The sequence below is a fragment of the Triticum urartu genome, chromosome 1 (genome assembly GCF_003073215.2).
Source record: "Triticum urartu cultivar G1812 chromosome 1, Tu2.1, whole genome shotgun sequence".
In the NCBI taxonomy this organism is placed as follows: domain Eukaryota; kingdom Viridiplantae; phylum Streptophyta; class Magnoliopsida; order Poales; family Poaceae; genus Triticum; species Triticum urartu.
The window spans coordinates 39,993,240-40,015,131 of NC_053022.1; the positions used below are offsets into that span (position 1 = coordinate 39,993,240).

General features: G+C 42.8%; 1 protein-coding gene and 1 pseudogene across 1 annotated transcript; one reads left to right on the forward strand and one right to left on the reverse strand.

Moving 5' to 3' along the window:
- The first annotated feature begins 9,968 nt into the window (after positions 1-9,968).
- LOC125550660 lies at positions 9,969-12,630 on the forward strand (annotated as a pseudogene).
- Positions 12,631-18,418: 5,788 nt separating this feature from the next.
- On the reverse strand, positions 18,419-20,431 carry LOC125550727 (remorin-like). Its single transcript, XM_048713827.1, has 6 exons — positions 20,295-20,431; positions 20,009-20,103; positions 19,626-19,910; positions 19,144-19,519; positions 18,968-19,049; positions 18,419-18,867 (listed from the first exon to the last, which is right to left on the reverse strand). Exons 1-6 carry the CDS (start codon positions 20,318-20,320, stop codon positions 18,676-18,678), a joined length of 1,056 nt encoding a protein of 351 aa, XP_048569784.1. The 5' UTR covers positions 20,321-20,431; the 3' UTR covers positions 18,419-18,675.
- Between the last annotated feature and the right edge of the window lie 1,461 nt (positions 20,432-21,892).

The window sequence follows — 21,892 nt, forward strand, 5'->3', positions numbered from 1 at the left end:
TTTCAAAAAAAAGATTCATCAGTTTTTAAAAAAGTTCATAAATTTGAAAGGAATCCGCACATTTAGGAAAAATGATAAAGCAAGAAAAAAACAGAAATACAGAATAAAAATGGCAGGAGAAAAAACACGAAATAACAAAACAAATAAAAGAAGTAAAAAAAGCATGTATATCACAACCGATGGGATAGCCTAGTGGTTTGCGTTCTTTTCTTTTGTACGGAGATATCATCGGATCGATCTTGTCAGCTGCACTTTTTCGTGAGTTTGACAAAAAGAAATACAAAATTATACAACTATGACCGGATTGATCCTGTCAGCTGCACTTTTTTTGTGATTTTGATGAAAAGAAATACAAACTTATACAAAACTATAATACAAAAAAAACAGATACAAAAAAACGCAGCGGACCAAAGTATACAAACATATACGTCTGCTATTTTAAACAAACGGCGCAATGGAGCAGCGGCCACTTGAGGAACGGGCGCACTCTGCGCTTCTGCGCTGGGCCGGCCCATGTAAGGTGAGCCCTTCCTCGAGCGCAGTTAACTGCTCGGTCGGTCCCCCCTCGATGGTTGACTTTTCCGAAAAAAGAAAAAAAAAGAAAAAAACAAAAAAAAGATAAAACAATAGTGATTTTAAAAAGTTCACGGTTTTTAAAAAAAATGTTCACGAAACTGAAAAAAAGTTCACCAATTTTGAAAAATGTTCATCGAAATAGAAAAAAGTTCATCAAATTTGAACAAAATGTCATCTAATTTTTTTAAAAAAAATTCAATTATTTCCAAAAAAGTTCATTGAATTTGAAATAAAGTTCATCAATTTGGAAAAAAGTTCACAGAAAATGAAAAAAGTTCATTATGTTTAAGAAATGTTCGTTATTTTTGGAAAAATAAAAAACAATATGAAATAAAAGAAAAAGGAAATAAAAACCAAACTAAACTAAACCAGAAAGAATTAAAAAACCCGGCTTCAGCGAACTGAATAAAGAATAAGATGTCCAAAACGGGGAATACGGCGCACAAGCAGTGAAGTAGTCCAATTGGTTGCGCAAGTAGTGGCGGAAGAAAGAAGTCTCGAGTTCGAATCTTCATGTCGTACTTTTCTGGAAATTAACTGAAAATGACATAAACATGTAAAAATGGGCTGGCCCATGAAGGAGCGACGGGTGTGCGCCGATGACTGTAATGGGCGACGTTTATGGAATGCCGGTTCTTGCGCATTTTTCAATCCCTTTTATTTTACCGAAGTTTTGCAATTAACTTATGGTATAAAAGAATATATATGCCTTCCGTAAGTACTAAGAACTAACTCATGTAGTGGCGTAGCGGTTAGAGTGCTTGAGCAGTAAGTGGCCTCTCTAGGTTCAAATCCCGGCAGGAGCACTTGCGTTTGTTTTTTGTAAATTTTTTTCTTTGGGAAGACTCCTTTTTGGCAAATAGGGGATATACATATTACTAAATAGTAAAAACTAAGGGTTTTTTTCGTAAAAGAGCATGCCATGTTAGCACCTAACAGGCGGGCCCCAATGGTCAGATACATCATCAATACGCTGTTATACGCAGTTCAGATCATTTCGTAACAGACTGCCCCAGACATGATACTGATATGTAAAAATTACAAAAAGTGGTACCAATCTGCACGTACTGCCCAGTTGTGATACTTCCATGCAATTAACTCATTTTCGATTTTCATATGACAAGTCCCTGTTTTGGCAGAAATAAGGATGGCGGTTTTACCCATGGGTACGGGTACCCGCGGGTACCGTACCCGCATGGGTAGGGTATGGGTAGACTTTTATACCCATGGGTAGTACCCATACCCTACCCGTTAAGTCATGGGTAGGGTACGGGTATAGCCTTGTACCCACGGGTATACCCATACCCTGCCCAGTTGTGAACTAATGTTAACATATCGTCAATTAGTCATGTAACTCATCTACTCCTATTAACTTATGAGTATATTTGTGATTTTTATATTTTGAGAGTGGTCATGTACACATCTGCCTTGTTATTGAGCTGAGATAACTGATATTTTTGTCAAATGTGCTATCATTGAGTGTAAAATTGTGAACAGTTTATGTATTATTTGTTCTACCCGCTGGGTACCCAATGGGTACGGGTACCCGTCGGGTATGGGTATGGGTAAAGTTTCATACCCATGGGTACGAATATGGGTAGAATTTTGTATCCACTGACTATATGGGTATGGGTATGATATTGTTCTACCCTGCCCATACCCTACCCATTGCCATCCTTAGGCAGAAAACACTCTAGTTTTAAAATGGCAACAACTTAACCATTTCAAATCCAAATTTAACAAATTAAATATATATTCCTATCAAGAAAGTGTGTCCTATCCATTCATAAACTTTTTCCATTGTTTTGATTAATTGAAATTGGTGCAATTAAAATAATTACTCCTTAAAGCTTGCAAAAATCATAGCTTAATATCTATAAATTTGAATAATATACTTTTTCACTGTTTTACTTGTAACTAATGCAACGGCACACTGATGTTGCAATATATTTCCGAATATTACCAAAAATAGTTATTCTGTTGAAATACCTGGTCTCCATTACACCAAATTTTCTTCTTTGGGAAGACTCTTTTTTGGCAAATAGGGGATATACATGTTATTAAATAGTAAAAACTAAGGGGTTTTTTTTTCGTAAAAGAACATGCCATGTTAGCACCTAACAAGTGGGCCCAATGGTCAGATACATCATCAATACGCTGTTATACGCAGTTTAGATCATTTCGTAATAGACTGCCCCAAACATGATACTGACACGTAAAAATTACAAAAAGTGGTACCAATCTGCACGTACTGCCCCAGTTGTGATACTTCCATGCAATTAACTCATTTTCGATTTCCATATGACAAGTCCCTGTTTCGGCAGAAAACACCCTAGTTTTAAAATGGCAACAACTTGACCATTTCAAATCCAAATTTAACAAATTAAATATATATTCCTATCAAGAAAGTGTGTCCTATCCATTCATAAACTTTTTCCGTTGTTTTGATTAATTGAAATTGGTGCAATTAAAATAATTACTCCTTAAAGCTTGCAAAAATCATAGCTTAATATCTATAAATTTGAATAATATATTTTTTCACTGTTTTACTTGTAACTAATGCAACGGCACACTGATGTTGCAATATATTTCCGAATATTACCAAAAATAGTTATTCTGTTGAAATACCTGTTCTCCATTACACCAAATTTTCTTCTTTGGGAAGACTCTTTTTTGGCAAATAGGGGATATACATGTTATTAAATAGTAAAAACTAAGTGTTTTTTTTCGTAAAAGAACATGCCATGTTAGCACCTAACAAGCGGGCCCCAATGATCAGATACATCATCAATACGCTGTTATACACAGTTTAGATCATTTCGTAACAGACTGCCCCAGACATGATACTGATACGTAAAACACATAAAAATTACAAAAAGTGGTACCAATCTGCATGTACTGCCCCAGTTGTGATACTTCCATTCAATTAACTCACTAAGAACTAACTCATGTAGTGGCGCAGCGGTCAGAGTGCTTGAGCCGTAAGCGGCCTCTCCAGGTTCACATCCCGGCAGGAGTACATGCGTTTGGTTTTTGTAAATTTTCTTCTTTGGGAAGACTCTTTTTTGGCAAATAGGGGATATACATGTTATTAAATAGTAAAAACTAAGGGTTTTTTTCGTAAAAGAACATGCCATGTTAGCACCTAACAAGCGGGCCCCAATGGTCAGATACATCATCAATACGCTGTTATACGCAGTTTAGATCATTTCGTAACAGACTGCCCCAAACATGATACTGACACGTAAAAATTACAAAAAGTGGTACCAATCTGCACGTATTGCCCAGTTGTGATACTTCCATGCAATTAACTCATTTTCGATTTCCATATGACAAGTCCCTGTTTCAGCAGAAAACACCCTAGTTTTAAAATGGCAACAACTTGACCATTTCAAATCCAAATTTAACAAATTAAATATATATTCCTATCAAGAAAGTGTGTCCTATCCATTCATAAACTTTTTCCATTGTTTTGATTAATTGAAATTGGTGCAATTAAAATAATTACTCCTTAAAGCTTGCAAAAATCATAGCTTAATATCTATAAATTTGAATAATATATTTTTTCACTGTTTTACTTATAACTAATGCAACGGCACACTGATGTTGCAATATATTTCCGAATATTACCACAATAGTTATTCTGTTGAAATACCTCGTCTCCATTACACCAAATTTTCTTCTTTGGGAAGACTCTTTTTTGGCAAATAGGGGATATACATGTTATTAAATAGTAAAAACTAAGGGGTTTTTTCGTAAAAGAACATGCCATGTTAGCACCTAACAGGCGGGCCCCAATGGTCAGATACATCATCAATACGCTGTTATACACAGTTTAGATCATTTCGTAACAGACTACCCAGACATGATACTGACACGTAAAAATTACAAAAAGTGGTATCAATCTGCACGTACTGCCCCAGTTGTGATACTTCCATGCAATTAACTCACTAAGAATTAACTCATGTAGTGGCGCAGCGGTCAGAGTGCTTGAGCCGTAAGCGGCCTCTCCAGGTTCGAATCCAGATAGGAGCACTTGTGTTTGGTTTTTCTAAATTTTCTTTTTTGGGAAGACTCTTTTTTGGCAAATAGGGGATATACATGTTATTAAATAGTAAAAACTAAGGTTTTTTTTCGTAAAAGAACATGCCATGTTAGCACCTAACAGGCAGGCCCCAATGGTCAGATACATCATCAATATGCTGTTATACGCAGTTTAGATCATTTCGTAACAGAGTGCCCCAAATATGATACTGACACGTAAAAATTACAAAAAGTGGTACCAATCTGCACGTACTGCCCCAGTTGTGATACTTCCATGCAATTAACTCATTTTCGATTTCCATATGACAAATCCCTGTTTTGGAAGAAAACACCCTAGTTTTAAAATGGCAACAACTTGGCCATTTCAAATCCAAATTTAACAAATTAAATATATATTCCTATCAACAAAGAGTCTCCTATCCATTTATAAACTTTTTCCATTGTTTTGATTAATTGAAATTGGTGCAATTAAAATAATTACTCCTTAAAGGTTGCAAAAATCATAACTTATTATCTATAAATTTGAATAATATATTCTTTCACTGTTTTACTTGTAACTAATGCAATGGCACACTGATGTTGCAATATATTTCCGAATATTACCACAAATAGTTATTCTGTTGAAATACCTGGTCTCCATTGCAACAAATTGGCTGCCTCGCGCAACGGAATTTGTTTGTCGCAATATCTCTGCCATATTGCAACGTCGATGTAGTTTGTTGCAATAGTTAGCCACTTTTTGCAACAATATTTGTAACTAATGTAACTTTACACCGATGTTGCAATATCTTTTTGAATATTGCCACAAAAAGTTATTCTGTTGAAATACCTAGTCTCTATTACAACAAAATGACTGCCCTCATGCAACGAAATTTGTTTGTCGCAATACCGCTACCATATTGCAACGCCGATACAGTTTGTTGCAATATGAGGCCTGTATTGCAACAATATTAGTATTTATCGCGACGAAACTAAGTTACGGCAATATGTGCCACCTATTACCACAACCGGAGAACTTGTGGTAATATTGCGCTTTATTGCAACAAAACATAGTTGTAGCAATAAATTTTGTTGCAATAGACTGGAATCCTTGTAGTGAATTAAGCTCATTGCATTATCTTTACTTAGGAATTGCAACTTACCAACTTTACGTTGGAGTCATACAGTTTTACACGCTCATGACAGAACTGCATAATATTATTCCCCTCTATCTTTTATATGTGGATATCTATCAAGTATTTCCCATCTGCAGTAATTTGGCTGCATACCGATATCACCACCCGGCATACATTATTGGCTCCTCAACATATAGCTAGGATCTATGTGAGGAATAACTGTATTTCCTCAATACCTCAAGCCCCTCGCATGGGGAGTTATTCAAGGCCAGTATGTTGATTCAATGAGGAACATTTCCAGGCATTAGGGAGAGATTTCAAGTACCATAAAGAATGCCAGGAAAATAGTGGAATGTTCAACACATTTCTGCCTCAGATCCACGTACTCAAAGATCTGAACCATGTGTTCAGAAGATTTTCAACACATTGCAAACAACCTGCCAGATTCATTTACTGACTATAAAGGTGTCACGCAATCATACAATCTTGCAAAAGTATGCCTGAAAGAGTGGAGGTACCAACAAAATCCACTCCACTCCCCGTTCAAGGTAACAGGGGAGATGTATGGCCGAAGTACATCAGGATTCGGCTTCTCGCAAGCAGAGGATATCAAGGCCTGTGAATCAATAAATGCAAGTCAACTTTACGTTGATAGACACCTAATGGGTAGTATACACCCAGTGGACGGGAAACCTCCACCAACCCAGGTCATAGTGCACACAATGACCGGGACATCAGAATACCCGACTCAGTCGCATTGGGAAATCGCGAGCAGTCATCATGGGTAACGATATTTCCATCAACTATATATTGATTCTGGAGAATCATATAACCGGAAGTATACAATTGTCGACATACATTTCTCAACTAGATTGCAAAAAACCTTTCAAATGATTCAGATCCAAAGACCATGGCCATGGAAAAGTGTGAACAACACTTGGACTGAACTCAAGCAAAGGGTATAATCTAGGTAGAAATGATCTTGCTCAACAATGGGAAGGTATTCATAAGCAATACCTACACCAGTTTTCTTCTGGAAACGGAGTTGAGAACAACGAGGTGGTGAAACAAAGAGCAAGTATTGTAGCACAAGGGTTCACGCAGATGCCTAACTATTCTCCAGAGGTGGAATCTCTTTCCGATAACTTATATCATTGGCAGTACAAAATCATCTATCTCTGCAGTTGATAGATGTAGTGATTACATATCCATGTGGATCACTAGATTCAGACATATATGATTGATTCCCGATGGAATCTCGATTCTGAATCGAAATACAAAATACAACATACATTGTGTAAATTCAGTAAGTCACCATATGACTTATTATTGTCAGTACATATGGTACAACTGACGTAGTGTGATCCTTATACACAAGGATTACTCCTACAATGATGATTATCCATGTTTGTGTGTGTGCAATGACGACACATGTAATCATCTAAATGACGGAGTTTAAAATGAAGGATTTGGGTAAACCAAAATACTGCTCGTTACTACAAATTGAGCACCTTCATTCATACATTATGGTATACTGTGTTGTCTATATCCATAATATATTGGAGAAATTCATTATGGGCAAATCTTATCCATCCATAACTCTCATGGTAGTTCATTCTCTAGACGTAGAGGAAGATTTATTTAGACCAAGAGATGATGGAAATGAGATATTGGGACTCAACGTTCCATAATGCCATTGGATCCACCAAACACAATTGATTGGTACTCAAGAATATCTTTTGATATCTCCAAGGCATCAAACATCTTGTCCTGGTTTTTCAGTTTCACAAACATGTGAACACCGATATCATTGGATACATCGATCAGATCCCCACTATGCCAGATCGTAGACAAGCTTAGTGTTCCTACTAGGTGTGGTAGCCCTCTCATGAAGAGTCTTCGAAACAGACATCATGACTACATCCACCAACCATTATCTCAACGACAATGTTTCTTGTGTTGCCCGGATGCAAACAGGTTACATAATAAGCAATATCACTATATTGTATATCTTGCAAGTCAAATCATGCAACTGATTTGTTCACCAAGTCTCTACCAACTTTTACATTCCAGGAATGTGTTCATGGAATTGGTATATGACGACTTCGGAATATGCAAGAATCAGGGGGAGTATCTTCCTAAATTGTTCCTGTCCAATGCATCATATTATACTCTTTTTCCCTTCATGAGTTTACTATACAGGTTCTCATAAAGGTTTTTAATGAGGTAATATCAACACAAGATTACATGTCATACTTTCAGTTTTCCCCACCGGGGTTTTTACAAAAGCACATACGACATATTTATTGTTCTCTAAATTCTATGGGTTTTCTCATATTGAGTTAAAAGAGACAATAACCATTATATGTTGCATCATTTTCTCCTTATTTTTTCCACTGGGTTTGAAGGAGTTTTAGCAACATATCAAGCACTATACTCCTCACATTTTTTCCACATGGTTTTTGGAGGAGAACTTAATCAAGATGATGGATCCTTATGCAGTCAAGCGGTGATTAGGGGGAGTGTTAAGAATACTTAATCCTAGATTAATTAAGGGATAATCCCCACTTGTCAGACACATGTAATCCCATCTCGTGGGAACCGTTGCAGCGGTTATTCCTGGAGCGTCGCCTCCGGAACCGACATATGTATCGCGTCTGCTCCTGTTGTATATAAGGATCCGCTTCCATCAATAAAGATAAGACTTGATTTGCGATTCACTTGATTCGCTTTAACCTTCTAACAATGTTGTTTGCTAGATGGCAGTGGCAGCTACTTTGTATCACGAAACAGGGAAGAAGCCATTTGCTTTTAGCCATTGTTGGATCATATTGAATGGAGTGCCAAAGTGGACACAACTTGTGGCCGATCTCAAGGCCGACAAGAAGAGGAATGATGGCTCAAGCTACCACCAATCAATTGGACGTTGGACGATGAAGAGGACGATATTGTCTTCAAGAATGGAAGAGCCACCGTGCCAAAGGATAGCCAACAAGTCATGGGAAACAAGTGGGAGAAGGGAAGGGCCTCCCGTGACGCCGCGACTATAAAAGTGTCCTCATACATGGATGAGCATTTTTTTGGTGAGGGAGAATAAGAAAGAGGAGAGGTACAAGCTCAGGTTGGATGCGCAAAAGTAGAGGATGGATTGAGACCGGAAGAGGGCGGATAAGAAGCTGAAAATTGAGAGGGAGAAGATCGAGTTAGAGAAGTAAGAGGCGGAGATCAAATGGGAGCTCGAGAAGGCCAAGACATTTGGAGAGATTGCGCTTGAGAAGGAGAGGTTGCAACTCGCACGGGAAGCGGAGGATGCGAAGGTCATGTTGGCAGACGAAACCCTCTTGGATGAGCATGCAAAGAAGTGACTTGCGGAGAAGAAGAAGGAGATCAACGAGCTTAGGGAGTACGAGGCGGCGAGGGTGGCTGCGGTAAGGATGTAGGCGGAGCATGCATCCCTTATGCATGCAGAGCAGGAGGCAAGGATGGCCTCAGAGCAGGGGCATGGACGGTGTTCGACCAATGATCCGGCCGGCTAGCGAGGCATCCATCACGCTCGGACATTTATTTCATTTTGGCATGTATGGATTGTTGCACTATGATTTGCTTTGCTTTGTTCTAAACTGTTGAATTCGAAAAAATTATCGTATGATCGATATGCATGGATTGCATGGATTTGAGACTACACATTTGAGGTATGTGGATGTGCGGCAACCCATTTGAGGCTCCGCGCCGCCACGCCCGGCGTCATCGGCCTGCGTCAGCCACCGCCGGGCGAAAGGATGAACCCCCCCCCCCCCCCCCCCCCCCCCCCCGCTGGCAGGCTTTGCCCCTCAGCGCTCCCCGGCGACGACGAGGAAGGGGGGCTGAGGCCAATGGCTAGGGTTTGCCCCCTCCCCCAGTCGCTCGTGTGAGCGACACGATGCGGGGGGAGGGGAGGTCCCTCAAGCACTATTTTGATGCTTAAGTGCTTTTTTTCAGCTTTTTCGTTCGCTTAGAATAATGCTGTTTTTTTAGTGTGTGATTATATCAGATGTTCTGGAACGGACTATGTGTGTGATTGAGGGGTAGAATGGTAATCGAACCATCACGACGGCGAATCCTCTTTAATAATAGGAATTAAAATATTCCATCTAATTTTGTAAGTTAAATCTTTGCGCACTTGAAAGTTGAGAAAAGTTTGGAGTTGAAATCTGAAAACACTGCTCCTCGAAGCCCAACAGCCACTTGTAGACCCTGGCGCGCACACCTCTGACCTCCCTGAAGAAACCTTCAAGCTAAAAAAAACCCTCTGACCTCTCTCTGGTCCCGTGCTCTGGCCCTTCACTGGCGGCGGCCTCTCCTTCGCCGCGACCAGAAACAAGCTGCACTGTGAGAACCCCGTCCTGCACCTCCACCCTTCGGCCCCCATCATTTTTCTACTACCATACGCATGGTTGTGCTCAATTGGCCTTGCCATTTTTCCTTCCAGATCTGAGCTCAGTTCCTCATCCACGCTAAACCTCTACCGCCAAGTAGCCGCCGCCTCCTGACCTGTCGCCACGGCCCTGCCTGCAGGTCTGATTTCTGGTGAGTTCCATGCTTTCTCGTCCTGCTTAATTTCCGTGTGCTGGGAGCCACCATTTTTTCGCTTTCCCTTTGCTGGAAGTAGGGTGTGCTATGGTTAGGACTACCACTGTGCTTGATTTAGTATGTATACTACTCCCTCCGTAAACTAATATAAGAACGTTTAGAATACTAAAGTAGTGATCTAAATGCTCTTATATTAGTTTACAGAGGGAGTAGATAGAATGCAATGCTACCAATGGATTGACGCATGCAGTATGCCATCCTATTTCTTTGTAAAAGTTAATTTCAGCATCCCTCGATTAAATGTCTTATGAGTACATATCTCAGTAACCCATTAGTAAATCATCAGATGGATTTTCATTCTACTTATTAAACACCAGAAACAATTTGTTCCCTTGATTTGTCTAGGTAAAAGTAGGTCCGCGGCATCCTTTTTGTTGCAAAATCTAGCTAAGAGTAGGAATGACATGAGATGCATGAAATTCAAGGAATACGAGTGATAGAAAGTGCTGGGTTAATAAGTTGATTTGTTACTAGTGAAATAAAATGAAATTGTCAGTTCGAATGGGATGAAGTTCCATATCAACTATTTCCTTTTGCCTTATTTTTTATCATTCATTTCTGATAAGTGCCAAATTTTCATTTCGTGTCAGTAGGCTGACACGAAGACATGGACCTTCGCAAGGAAGTTAACGCTGCTAAGTTAACTGATGATCTAGTGGTCGATATCCTCTCCCGCTTGACATACAAGGACTTTTGCCGCTGCAAATGTGCCTATAAGGCCTGGTCTGCCTTCTCCTCCGATCCAGACTACCGCAAGAGGCTGCCCAAAAAAGTAACCACTGGACTTCTGTACCAAGCCCGCAATAAGTCTGCTATCCCGCTTGTAAGCCTTTCCCGAGATGATGGAGAAATCGATGGAATTCTTGCTGACGTACCACACTATGAGCATTTAGAGTTTCTTGACTGCTGCAATGGTCTAGTCCTCTGCAAGTACAAGAGCAGCTATACTTCTCCAGGCATTTGCCGCTTTGTTGTGTGCAACCCAGCAACACGAGAGTGGAGAATACTTCCTGATACTTTTGTTGGGACTGATAGCTACCGTCGTACAACTATTTTGGCCTTTGATCCTTCATGGTCACCACACTTCTATGTCTTCAACTTTAATCGCATTCATTTCTTCAGTTTGGCGGGCAAACTTGAGATGTATTCATCTGCCGGTTCCACGTGGCTTGTGGATGATGAATGGGATTCTGAGATAACTTTTTCATGGGGGAAGCCTCACTTATTTCTTAATGGAATGTTGTGCCTGGAGATTAGGGGACAACAAGTTTTGGTGTTTGAAGGTTTGGAGACATTGAGCGATGGCATACTGCCCTATCATTACACCATTGACTTGCCATTTGACTATGCACCCGTGAGTAGTTTTACTGATGGCTGCATTGCCAGATAGGAGTGGTCATTCCATTGTAGTTTGGACTTTGGAGGATTATGCTCATCATTTATGGCATTGGACCCTGAAGTGCCATCTTAACATGGCAGATGCATTTGGAAGGAAAGACTTGGTTTGCTATGACAATGGAGGCATCGGTGGTGTCTCTGACTGGTTTTGGAACTGCGATTATCGGATTCTCGCTCTCGAGTTGGAGAGAGAGCTTGTTGTCCTCTCTGACCATAAGACAATGAAGCTTATCTCTTACAATATCAGCACCGGGGAACTTAACGAGATACGAGACGGCCTTGAGGGGTATCGGTACTATGTGCCATGCTACTCAGAGCTTCTAGCCCAAGAACCTTCGGTGTAGTGTCATCTTCTGCTATCAGTGCCTCTATGACCGTTCCTATGCTCTAGATGCTGAACTACCTTGTGTAAATATGCTAGTCGGTGAACCCTGTCATTTTATTTTGTTGATGCAGGGGTGATATGCTACCCTCCTGCACTGACGAAAAATTATTCGCCATGTGCCCCGGTTTACTACCTTATAAGTTTGTTATATGTAAGATTACATGTCTTTCTTAGGCTCAGTATCATTGTGGTGTTTTTTCATGTGCAATTGTTTACATCTGTTTGTGGATAAGATCTCACTTTTGTAGATAGAGCCTGATATCAGCTACTTGAGTTTGCAATACAACTCTACATTACACCTGGGACTATATGATGCTTTGCTTTTGACAAGTATACTGTTACATCAGATTAAGCAGAAATATTCTCTGCATGTGTGGTACTGAAACTGGATCGAGTGAATGTATTCTGTGAACCAAGGGATATGCATCCCAACATGACATATGCATGATTTTTAGTTGGCAACTTCGAATGACACATCCCAACAAGGATGCCACCAGCTGAAGCTATTGCAGGTACTCTCTCCATCCGGTGAAGAGTGAACATCTAGAGACTTTAGGACAAATTATGAAGTCAAGTAAAAAATGCATTGGAAAAATGCAAGCCACCATCTCTCTCCTCTTTAATTAATCAGTCCCCAATGAGCTAAGTGCATGTAGAAATTAAGAAGACCATGTGTAGATTGTTATTTGTCTTGATTACCGTGTGATGAGAGAGAAGTTTTTTTTTCTACCTTAAAGTGCGTTGGGAAGATAGAAGTACACTTTTTTGTGGACAAATTTTAAAGCCAAACATACACTCTTTATCGGACGGAGGGAGTAGAGTGTTCCAACAGAAAACTCTGCTTCTAACTAAAGATTAAGGAAAGATTCAGATAGGCTTCCTTTCTTGGTCTATTGGAGATCAAATAATAAAGGCCTAGTTTTGCTAATGTTGTCAAACATGCTGTTATATTGGTACGGTATACATTGGCGTATATTGGCGTGTCATCCTTGACCCGCGCACCAGGAGGTAGTCAGGATAGAATATAGGATAGATATACATGAGTTGTTTTTCTTTCTCTCCAAGTTCTATCTTCTCCTGAAGTATCTCCTGTATCCAACTACTTGTATGCGCTGTACGGGAGGTGCGCCCCGCCAATATTAACACGTACCCGTCGGCCTCAACAGGCAAGACGTTTCCAGCTATTCGCACATGGTAGTCAGGGCTATCCTTTTCCCATCAAAGCTCCCTGCAAACTCCATCTAGCCCTAGCCATGTCTTCCACCTCCGGCGCATCCCAAACCAGCCTCAATGGCCAAGTTACCGAGAAGCTAACCCGCACAAATTATGTGCTATGGCGCAAAGTCATCCCTCAGCTGCGCGGCGCCGGTGTCTACGACTACGTCGACGGCACCCAGCCGGAGCCGGCGAAATTCCTCGTCACCACCAAGGACGGCAAGGAGGTTTCGTCAACGCCCAACCCTCTCCACCCAATCTGGGTCCGGGAGGATCAACAGGTTTTGGGATACCTGCTGAACAACCTGACGCGTGAGGTGCTGCTCACGGTGACCACGGTCACCACCGCGGGCGCGCTCTGGACGACGCTCGCTGGGATGTTCTCGTCTCAGTCTACCAGCCGCATCAACAACATACGAACGTCCCTCATCAACGCGCAGAAGGGGAGTCTCTCCGTTGCCTCCTACTTCGCCGCCATGCGCGGCTATGCCGATGAGCTAGCCGCCGCAGGCAAGGCGATCCCCGACGACGAACTCGCCTCCTACATCATCCATGGGCTCGACGCCGACTATCAGCCTCTGGTGTCTGCCCTCGACGCTCGCGTGACCGGGGTAACCCTTGATGAAATCTTTGCCATGTTATACAATTTCGATCAGCGCATGGCTCACTTCCAGGGGGCCGGTGGCGGCGGCTTCAAATCATCCGCGAACGCGGCCACTCGCGGGCGGGGCGGCGGCTCTCGCTCCCGTGGCTCCTCTCGCAACAAGGGCAGGTCCGGCGGCAGCAACCGTGGCGCTGCGCCACCCCAATCTGGTGGCCGAGGACGTCGCGGACGCGGTGCTGGTGGCGGCGGCAGGAACCGTCCGGACACCCCTAAGTGCCAGATCTGCGGCAAGGTCGGGCATACAACAAAAGATTGCTGGTACAGGTATGAGGAGGACGACTACGACTCCCAAGATGAAGAAAAGGTCGCTGCGGCGGCTGATGGCTCATATGGTGTCGACACGAACTGGTATGTTGACAGTGGTGCTACCAACCACATCACCAATGAGCTCGAAAAAGTAACCATGAAGGAGAAATATCGCGGCAAGGATCAAATCCATACTGCCAGTGGAGAAGGTATGAGTATACGTCACTTTGGTCACTCAATATTTCGTACCCCTCATCGTAATATTCATCTTAGAAAAATTCTGCATGTTCCTAGTGCCAACAAGAGTCTTCTTTCTGTCCATCGAATTGCCCTTGATAATCATGTATTTCTTGAATTTCACCCTTACTTCTTTTTGATCAAGGATCAGGCAACGAGGACGGTTCTCTATCGAGGTAGATGCGTTGGTGGCCTCTATCCGTTTATTCCGGAGTTTTGAAGACCAAATAAATATGCTTGTGGTGCTATCAAGCTCTCGTCCACACGATGGCATGATCGTTTAGGACATGCATCTTTTTCTTTAGTTGAAAAATTACTTAGGAAAAATAATCTCCCGTTTGTTGGTGAGCGTCATAATGAGACAATTTGTGATTCATGTCAGAAAGCTAAAAGTCATCAGTTGCCTTACCCTATTTCTAGCAGTGTTTCTACCAAACCACTACAATTGATCTTTGCTGATGTTTGGGGTCCTGCCCCTACTTCTGTTGGCAGACACACTTATTATGTTAGCTTCATCGATGATTTTAGCAAATTTTCTTGGATCTATCTTTTAAAGAAACGGTCTGATGTGTTTCAAGTGTTCAAAAACTTTCAAGCTCTTGTTGAGCGAAAATTTGACAGCAAAATCATCGCTGTCCAGTCAGACTGGGGAGGGGAGTACGAAAAGTTAAACTCCTTCTTCCAAACACTTGGTGTCTCACATCAAGTGTCATGTCCTCATGCTCACCAGCAAAACGGGTCAGCAGAACGCAAGCATCGACATATTGTCGAGGTTGGCCTTGCCCTTCTAGCCGGCGCATCCATGCCTCTAAAATTCTGGGATGAAGCGTTTTTAACCGCAGTCCATATCATCAACATGCTCCCTAGTCATGTTATTCATAATGAAACTCCGATAGAAAGACTTCTCCACACCAAACCAGACTATAAGTCCCTTCGTGTATTTGGGTGTGCATGTTGGCCTAACCTTCGTCCCTACAACAACCGCAAGCTCATGTTTCGATCAAAACAGTGCGTATTTCTTGGTTATACCGCACAGCACAAAGGTGTCAAGTGCTTAGATATTTCCACCGGGCGAGTGTACATCTCCCGTGATGTCGTTTTTGATGAAACCAAGTTTCCATTTGCCGATCTCCACCCAAACGCCGGTGCACTACTTCGAGAAGAAATTCTCCTCCTACCCCACCATCTCACTAGTTTTGACAAAGGGGGACTAAATATTGATGATCATTCGTTGACTAACTCATCTAATGTCATGCATGAGCTTTGTGTTGATGAAACATGAGAAAATTTTGAAGCAAATAATCAACAAGGTGAAGAATCCGGGCCATATTTCATGTGTCCCGTGGCAGGAGACAACGCACCAGGGGACAGATCCCACTTGGGATCGACAGCGCAGCAGTAGCAGATCAGATCCGCCTCGGGATCGGCAGCGCAGCCGCTGACCAGATCCTCCTCGGAATATGGTGGTGCAGGGACGCCAGGTGCAGGCGTGCGCGCTGCCCCGCCAGATATGCGCGTCTCCACCACCGACACGTGGGCCCTCCCCGACATGCGGGTCCCTCCAGGCAGCACGCGGTACGGCGCCCGTCCCGTCACGTATCAGCGGCGCGGATCCGCGCGGGTCTCTGAAGCTGGCCCCACCGGTGCCGATCAACCGACCGGACCGCGCAATGATGAGCGGGTCCCCGCCTTGGGATCTTCTGCACCCACCCATGACGAGGCGCCTCAGCCAGCGACCACAGAAGATCCGGCCAGCCCCGCGCTGACTGAGGCTGCTACTGCACCTGCTACTGGGTCCACGGTAGGATCCCCCTCGAGATCTGTTGCTGATCCATCCATGCAGCCCTCCGGATCCTCTGTGGCTGCGGACTCTGTAGCTCCTCCTTCACGACGAACACGGCTCCAACAAGGTTTAATTCAGCCTTTAAATTATAAACATGTAACCAAATATGGCTTGGTCTGTTCCACAGGAGAACCAGATGAGCCAGCGACTCTTGATGCAGCACTTCGTGATGATAAGTGGAAGAAGGCAATGAATGAAGAATACATGGCATTAAAGAAAAACAAGACCTGGCACTTGGTTCCTCCACAGCAAGGTAAAAACTTGATTGATTGTAAGTGGGTTTTTCGGATCAAAAGGAGATCTGATGGAACTATTGATCGCTATAAGGCTAGGCTAGTTGCAAAAGGCTTCAAACAACGATATGGTATAGACTATGAGGATACATTTAGTCCTGTGGTAAAAGCAGCCACCATTCATCTTGTTTTGTCCATTGCTGTTTCCAGGGGATGAAGTCTCAGGCAGCTTGACGTACAGAACGCGTTTCTTCATGGTGTTCTGGAAGAGGAAGTGTATATGAAACAACCTCCTGGGTTTGAAAGTAAGAAAACTCCCTCCTATGTGTGCAAACTTGATAAAGCATTATATGGATTGAAGCAAGCTCCAAGGGCGTGGTACTCACGTCTTTGTCACAAGATGCAAACACTTGGATTTATCCCCTCTAAGTCAGACACGTCATTGTTCATCTATAACAGATCCAATACATGCATATTTGTTCTCATCTATGTTGATGATATAATTGTAACTAGTTCATCTGATGAAGCAATTAAAGGACTGTTAAAGGACTTGAGTGCAGACTTTGCGTTAAAGGATCTTGGAGACTTGCACTACTTTCTTGGAATTGAGGTAAAGAAGCATTTGAATGGACTTCACCTTTCTCAAGCTAAGTATGCAACCGATCTGGTTAAAAAGGCAGGACTGCAAGGTTGTAAACCTTCTCTCACACCATTATTCAAGCTCAGAAAAGTTGTCACTTATGGAAGGTACACCTTTGAGTCAGGAAGATAGTACAAAATATAGAAGTCTAGTAGGGGCTCTTCAGTACTTAACTCTTACCAGGCCTGATCTTTCATTTGCTGTCAACAAAGTTTGCCAATTTTTGCATGCACCTACTATTGTTCATTTGACAGCTGTAAAGCGTATCATTAGATATGTTAAACATACTCTGAGTATAGGTCTGAATTTCAGCAAGTCATCCTCTACTCTTGTCAGTGCTTTCTCTGACTCTGATTGGGCAGGCTGCCTGGATGACAGGCGCTCCACAGGAGGCTTTGCAGTATTTTTTGGACCTAATCTGATATCATGGTGTGCACGTAAGCAGGCTACTATCTCTAGGTCAAGCACTGAGGCAGAATACAAGGCACTAGCAAATGCCACAGCTGAAATCATATGGGTTCAGTCTATGTTGAAAGAGCTTGGTGTAAAAGGCAAACAAGCTCCATGCTTGTGGTGTGATAACCTTGGTGCTACTTATCTTTCTGCCAATCCTGTGTTCCATGCCAGAACAAAGCATATAGAGATAGATTTTCACTTTGTCAGAGAAAGAGTTGCTTAAAGACAACTTGATATCCGGTTTGTGCATTCCAAAGATCAAATTGCAGATGGATTCACAAAGCCCCTGCCCACAAAAGAGCTTTGAAAACTTTAAGCATAATCTCAACTTGATGAAGTTGTGATTAAGGGAGGGTGTCAAACATGCTGTTATATTGGTACGGTATACATTGGCGTATATTGGCGTGTCATCCTTGACCCGCACCAGGAGGTAGTCAGGATAGATATAGGATAGATATACATGAGTTGTTTCTTTCTCTCCAAGTTCTATCTTCTCCCTGAATATCTCCTGTATCCAAACTACTTTGTATGTGCTGTACGGGAGGTGCGCCCCGCCTATATTAACACGTACCCGTCGGCCTCAACAGGCAAGACGTTTCCAGCTATTCGCACAGAAATCAATCAAAATTTCACTTTTTTTTTCAAAAAGGGGGTTACCCCGGCCTCTGCATCCTAACTCCTTTTAACCTTTGAATGCAGGCCCGAAGTTTCAAGATCAAATGATGGAGATTGCGCCGTGCCAAACGAAGGTTAGCTCATTAAAATCTGTATATCTAATTTGCACACAGGATACACTTTTTATGAACTCTTGCCTCCTCCAGGGGCTACTTGGTTATACTTGTTTCGTCACACTATGAGTCTTGTCGAAATTCCACCACGTGGAGTTTGCACTGGTTGGCGCAATGTACTTCATTTAGGGGTTACATAAACAAGTATACACAGTAAAGCAGCAACACAACCAGATTCTTGGCCCATATTATGTGTGTCCATGGTTTCAGAAGCAGCCACAGGACCGAGGGAGCTTCCCCGTCGACCGGATTTTGGCCGCCTTCTCCCAGACTTTGCCCTCGGCGTTCCTTTTCTTGTCCTCCGCCGACAGCCTCGACGCGGCGGCCACCTTGCTGATCCGCTTCATCTCGTCGTTGTACTCCTCCAGCGCCTTTGCTCTCTTCCTCTCCGAATCGCCCTGCAATTATGACAGCCAGAAGATCATGATCCAAAGCTATGAAAAGGGAATAATGGCAGAACAGAGCTAGGAGGAGGAATTCCGAGCAGCAGCAGAGAACCTCTTTGGGCTCCTTCTGGCGCCTGGCCTTGGCCTTCTTCTCAGTCTCCCATTCGGCTATGGTTTCCATCGTCTCGTTGTACCTGGATATGAGTGTTAGCTAGCTAGCTAAAACTTGGCACTGTAACGGTGATTAAAATTCAGAAGATTATCGGTTTCCACAGGTCTTCTACTCACCGCTCCTTGATCTTCGCCAGCTCCTCCTTCTCCCACGCGGCCGCCATCCTCTCCGCCTCGCTGGAATAAACCATTCCTGGAGGCCTGGCTGCCGGTGGCGCCCTCTGATTCGCCGGCTCCTGCTCGTGCCTCCAGCTCTGTTTCCTCTCTCCTGGAAACGAGGTCGTCGGGTTAACCCCGGGTTTCGCCCTCTGATTTGCTTCCTCCTGCTCAAAGTTTCTGCTCCTCTTCTTGTCCGGTGTTTTCCTCGTGAAACTTGGATTGTCCTTCAGGTTCGGGACGGAGTCGACCACCTTCCCTACCACGTTCTGGCCTGGAGTTGGACCTCCTGGCTTCTTTGGCGCCGGTTTCACCGGCCTCCTCACCGAAACATTCGCTGAAAAGTTGACCACGATTTAGCAGTAGAATACACAAAACACATTGCCATACTTGATTTGCCATATGGTGATTTTGTCCACGCTGTTTATGCACGCATCCCTTACCTCCTTGTTCATCTTCGTCGCCAACTTCAACGATTTCTTTGTTACCACTAAACAATCTTGAGATTTTGCTTCCTTCAGTCGGCCTTTTCATGCTTCCGCCTCTCCTGGGTGGTGATCTCGGCGGCGGGGCGGCTGTGGGCTCATGAACTGTTACACGCTTCTGCCGAGATGCTGTTTTCTCTGGGATAGGCTTCTGCTGAGGTGGTAACTTCTCTTCCTCCATTGCAGCAATGGCATATGCCACTGCCGCCACCGTTGCTGCGTACGCGGCATCGTATTCTTCACCTGCATTCATTTGCCCCGAAGATATTAACTCCACATTCATTTATTCATGATCACATTCAGAGGTCAGACCAACTAAAATGCAGATTTTGATGGTATACCTCTTCCAAAAGGCGTGCCTCGCTGTCGCTGTGGTGGCATTGCCATGGCCTGCCCGCTGCCCTGATCTTCCTGCCCTACACCAGAAAACCGGACCCTGCAAAATAGCGAATCAGCTTTGCAACAGCTTCAACTGATCCTGCAGATACTAGCCTACCACGGTGCAATGGGCAATGGCTGACTCCCCATTTTTTCTGAAATTCTGAAACATATGGGAAAAAAAATCTGTAGAAAGCAGCAATGCCGATGCTAGAAACAGAGTTGTAACAGGTTCCCTTGAGGTGATACCTCGATTGTCTCAATCCACCGTCCATGGCGCACAACCGAACCGTGGGAGAAGAGAACCAAGGGCCTTTTGTTCTGATGCGCAACCTTATGTCGTCGGACTTACAAGCCTATGTTCTAAGCTAAGCGTTGCAGCACATATATATACATATGGGGACATATGGGAGAGAGATAGATAGAAAGATAGAAAGAGAGAGAAGGAGCGAGGCACGAAAGCTGTTATCTTGGAGGCAAGCAAGTGGGATCGCTTTTGCCTCGTTAACAAGTATTTGGGAATCTGCTGGACTCCTTTTGCTTTGCAGTGTGGTTAGCTGCTAGATACTGCCATCATTATTCCTCTACCTCTTCTGGATATTTGTGTGCCTGTTAACCCCCTGACGTAGTCTTTTTGCCTTGTCATGCAGATTTTAGCTTCATTCCATGTCCGGAGGTTTCTTTTTTCTTTTTGAACAATCCGGAGATTTCTATATACATATAATCAAGTCAGCAACGAAAAGCCTTGCTTGCAAGTAAAGATTCTGTGTGCTTTGTATACTGATCATTGATCAAGACATGACAGGAATAATGCGTTGTTGCTAGATATTCGTTCATGGGGTCCACAAGTTATTCACCCAAAGTCAGTCGACATTGTGTCACTAGCCCATCGGTTTGAAAAGCCCCTCTCTCTCTCTCTCTCTCTCTCTCCCTCCCTCTCTCTCTCTTCGTTTTACAGATTTTGAATTCAGTTTAGCAGACAACACCCGCCAATACTCTCTCTCTCTCTCCCTCTTCTTTTTACAGATTTTGAATTCAGTTTAGCAGACGACACCCGCGAATCATCTTAAAGATGCGAGTCAATTACACCACCGGTGCTCGAACTTGACGCGAAAAGTCACTTTAGTGCTAAAACTTGCGAAGTACATTGAACCGGTGCAACAACTTGGCTTAGACATGCAAATACGGTGCAAAATGCAACTAAATACGCCCACGGGGCTCACCAGGCGTGACAGCATGGCGTGGGTCCACTGTCAGTGACCCAAGTTGAAGACTTTTGGCCCCCTTCTTTGCAAAAACACCCTCAACATTTTTCTACTCACAAAAAAGCCAGTGACATAGGTACAAATAATTAGTTGTCTCAGCATCCTACGTACATTATATGACAAAAAAAATTTGGTCAACTGCGGACTCAATCCGAGGACCTGTGGTACAGGGCGTGCGCAACTAGCCACAGCCTTGGGAATTTGTTGTCTCATATGAATACATATCTTTTATACAATTTTCCTTAAAGAATATAAATTAAGATTTTTGACACGTACAAGTTAAAAAAGATGGCTTAGGAACTCAAACTAGCGACCACATAAAGACCTGTAACCGATCCTTCCACTGCAATTAGAAAATTTTCATGTAATTTCATAAAATACTCAATTATTAATTTTATACTATACATATAATTAAATTAATAAATATACAAATATTTGTATAAGTCATTTAAACAAGTTTGTATATATTCAAATAAATGCTCATATAAGTAAAAAAATCACAGTTTTACTAAAACTAGTCATCCTTTAGAAAACAATTATGTTGGTTCAAGAAGTTGTTTTAATAAAGATTGTGTGTTTTCT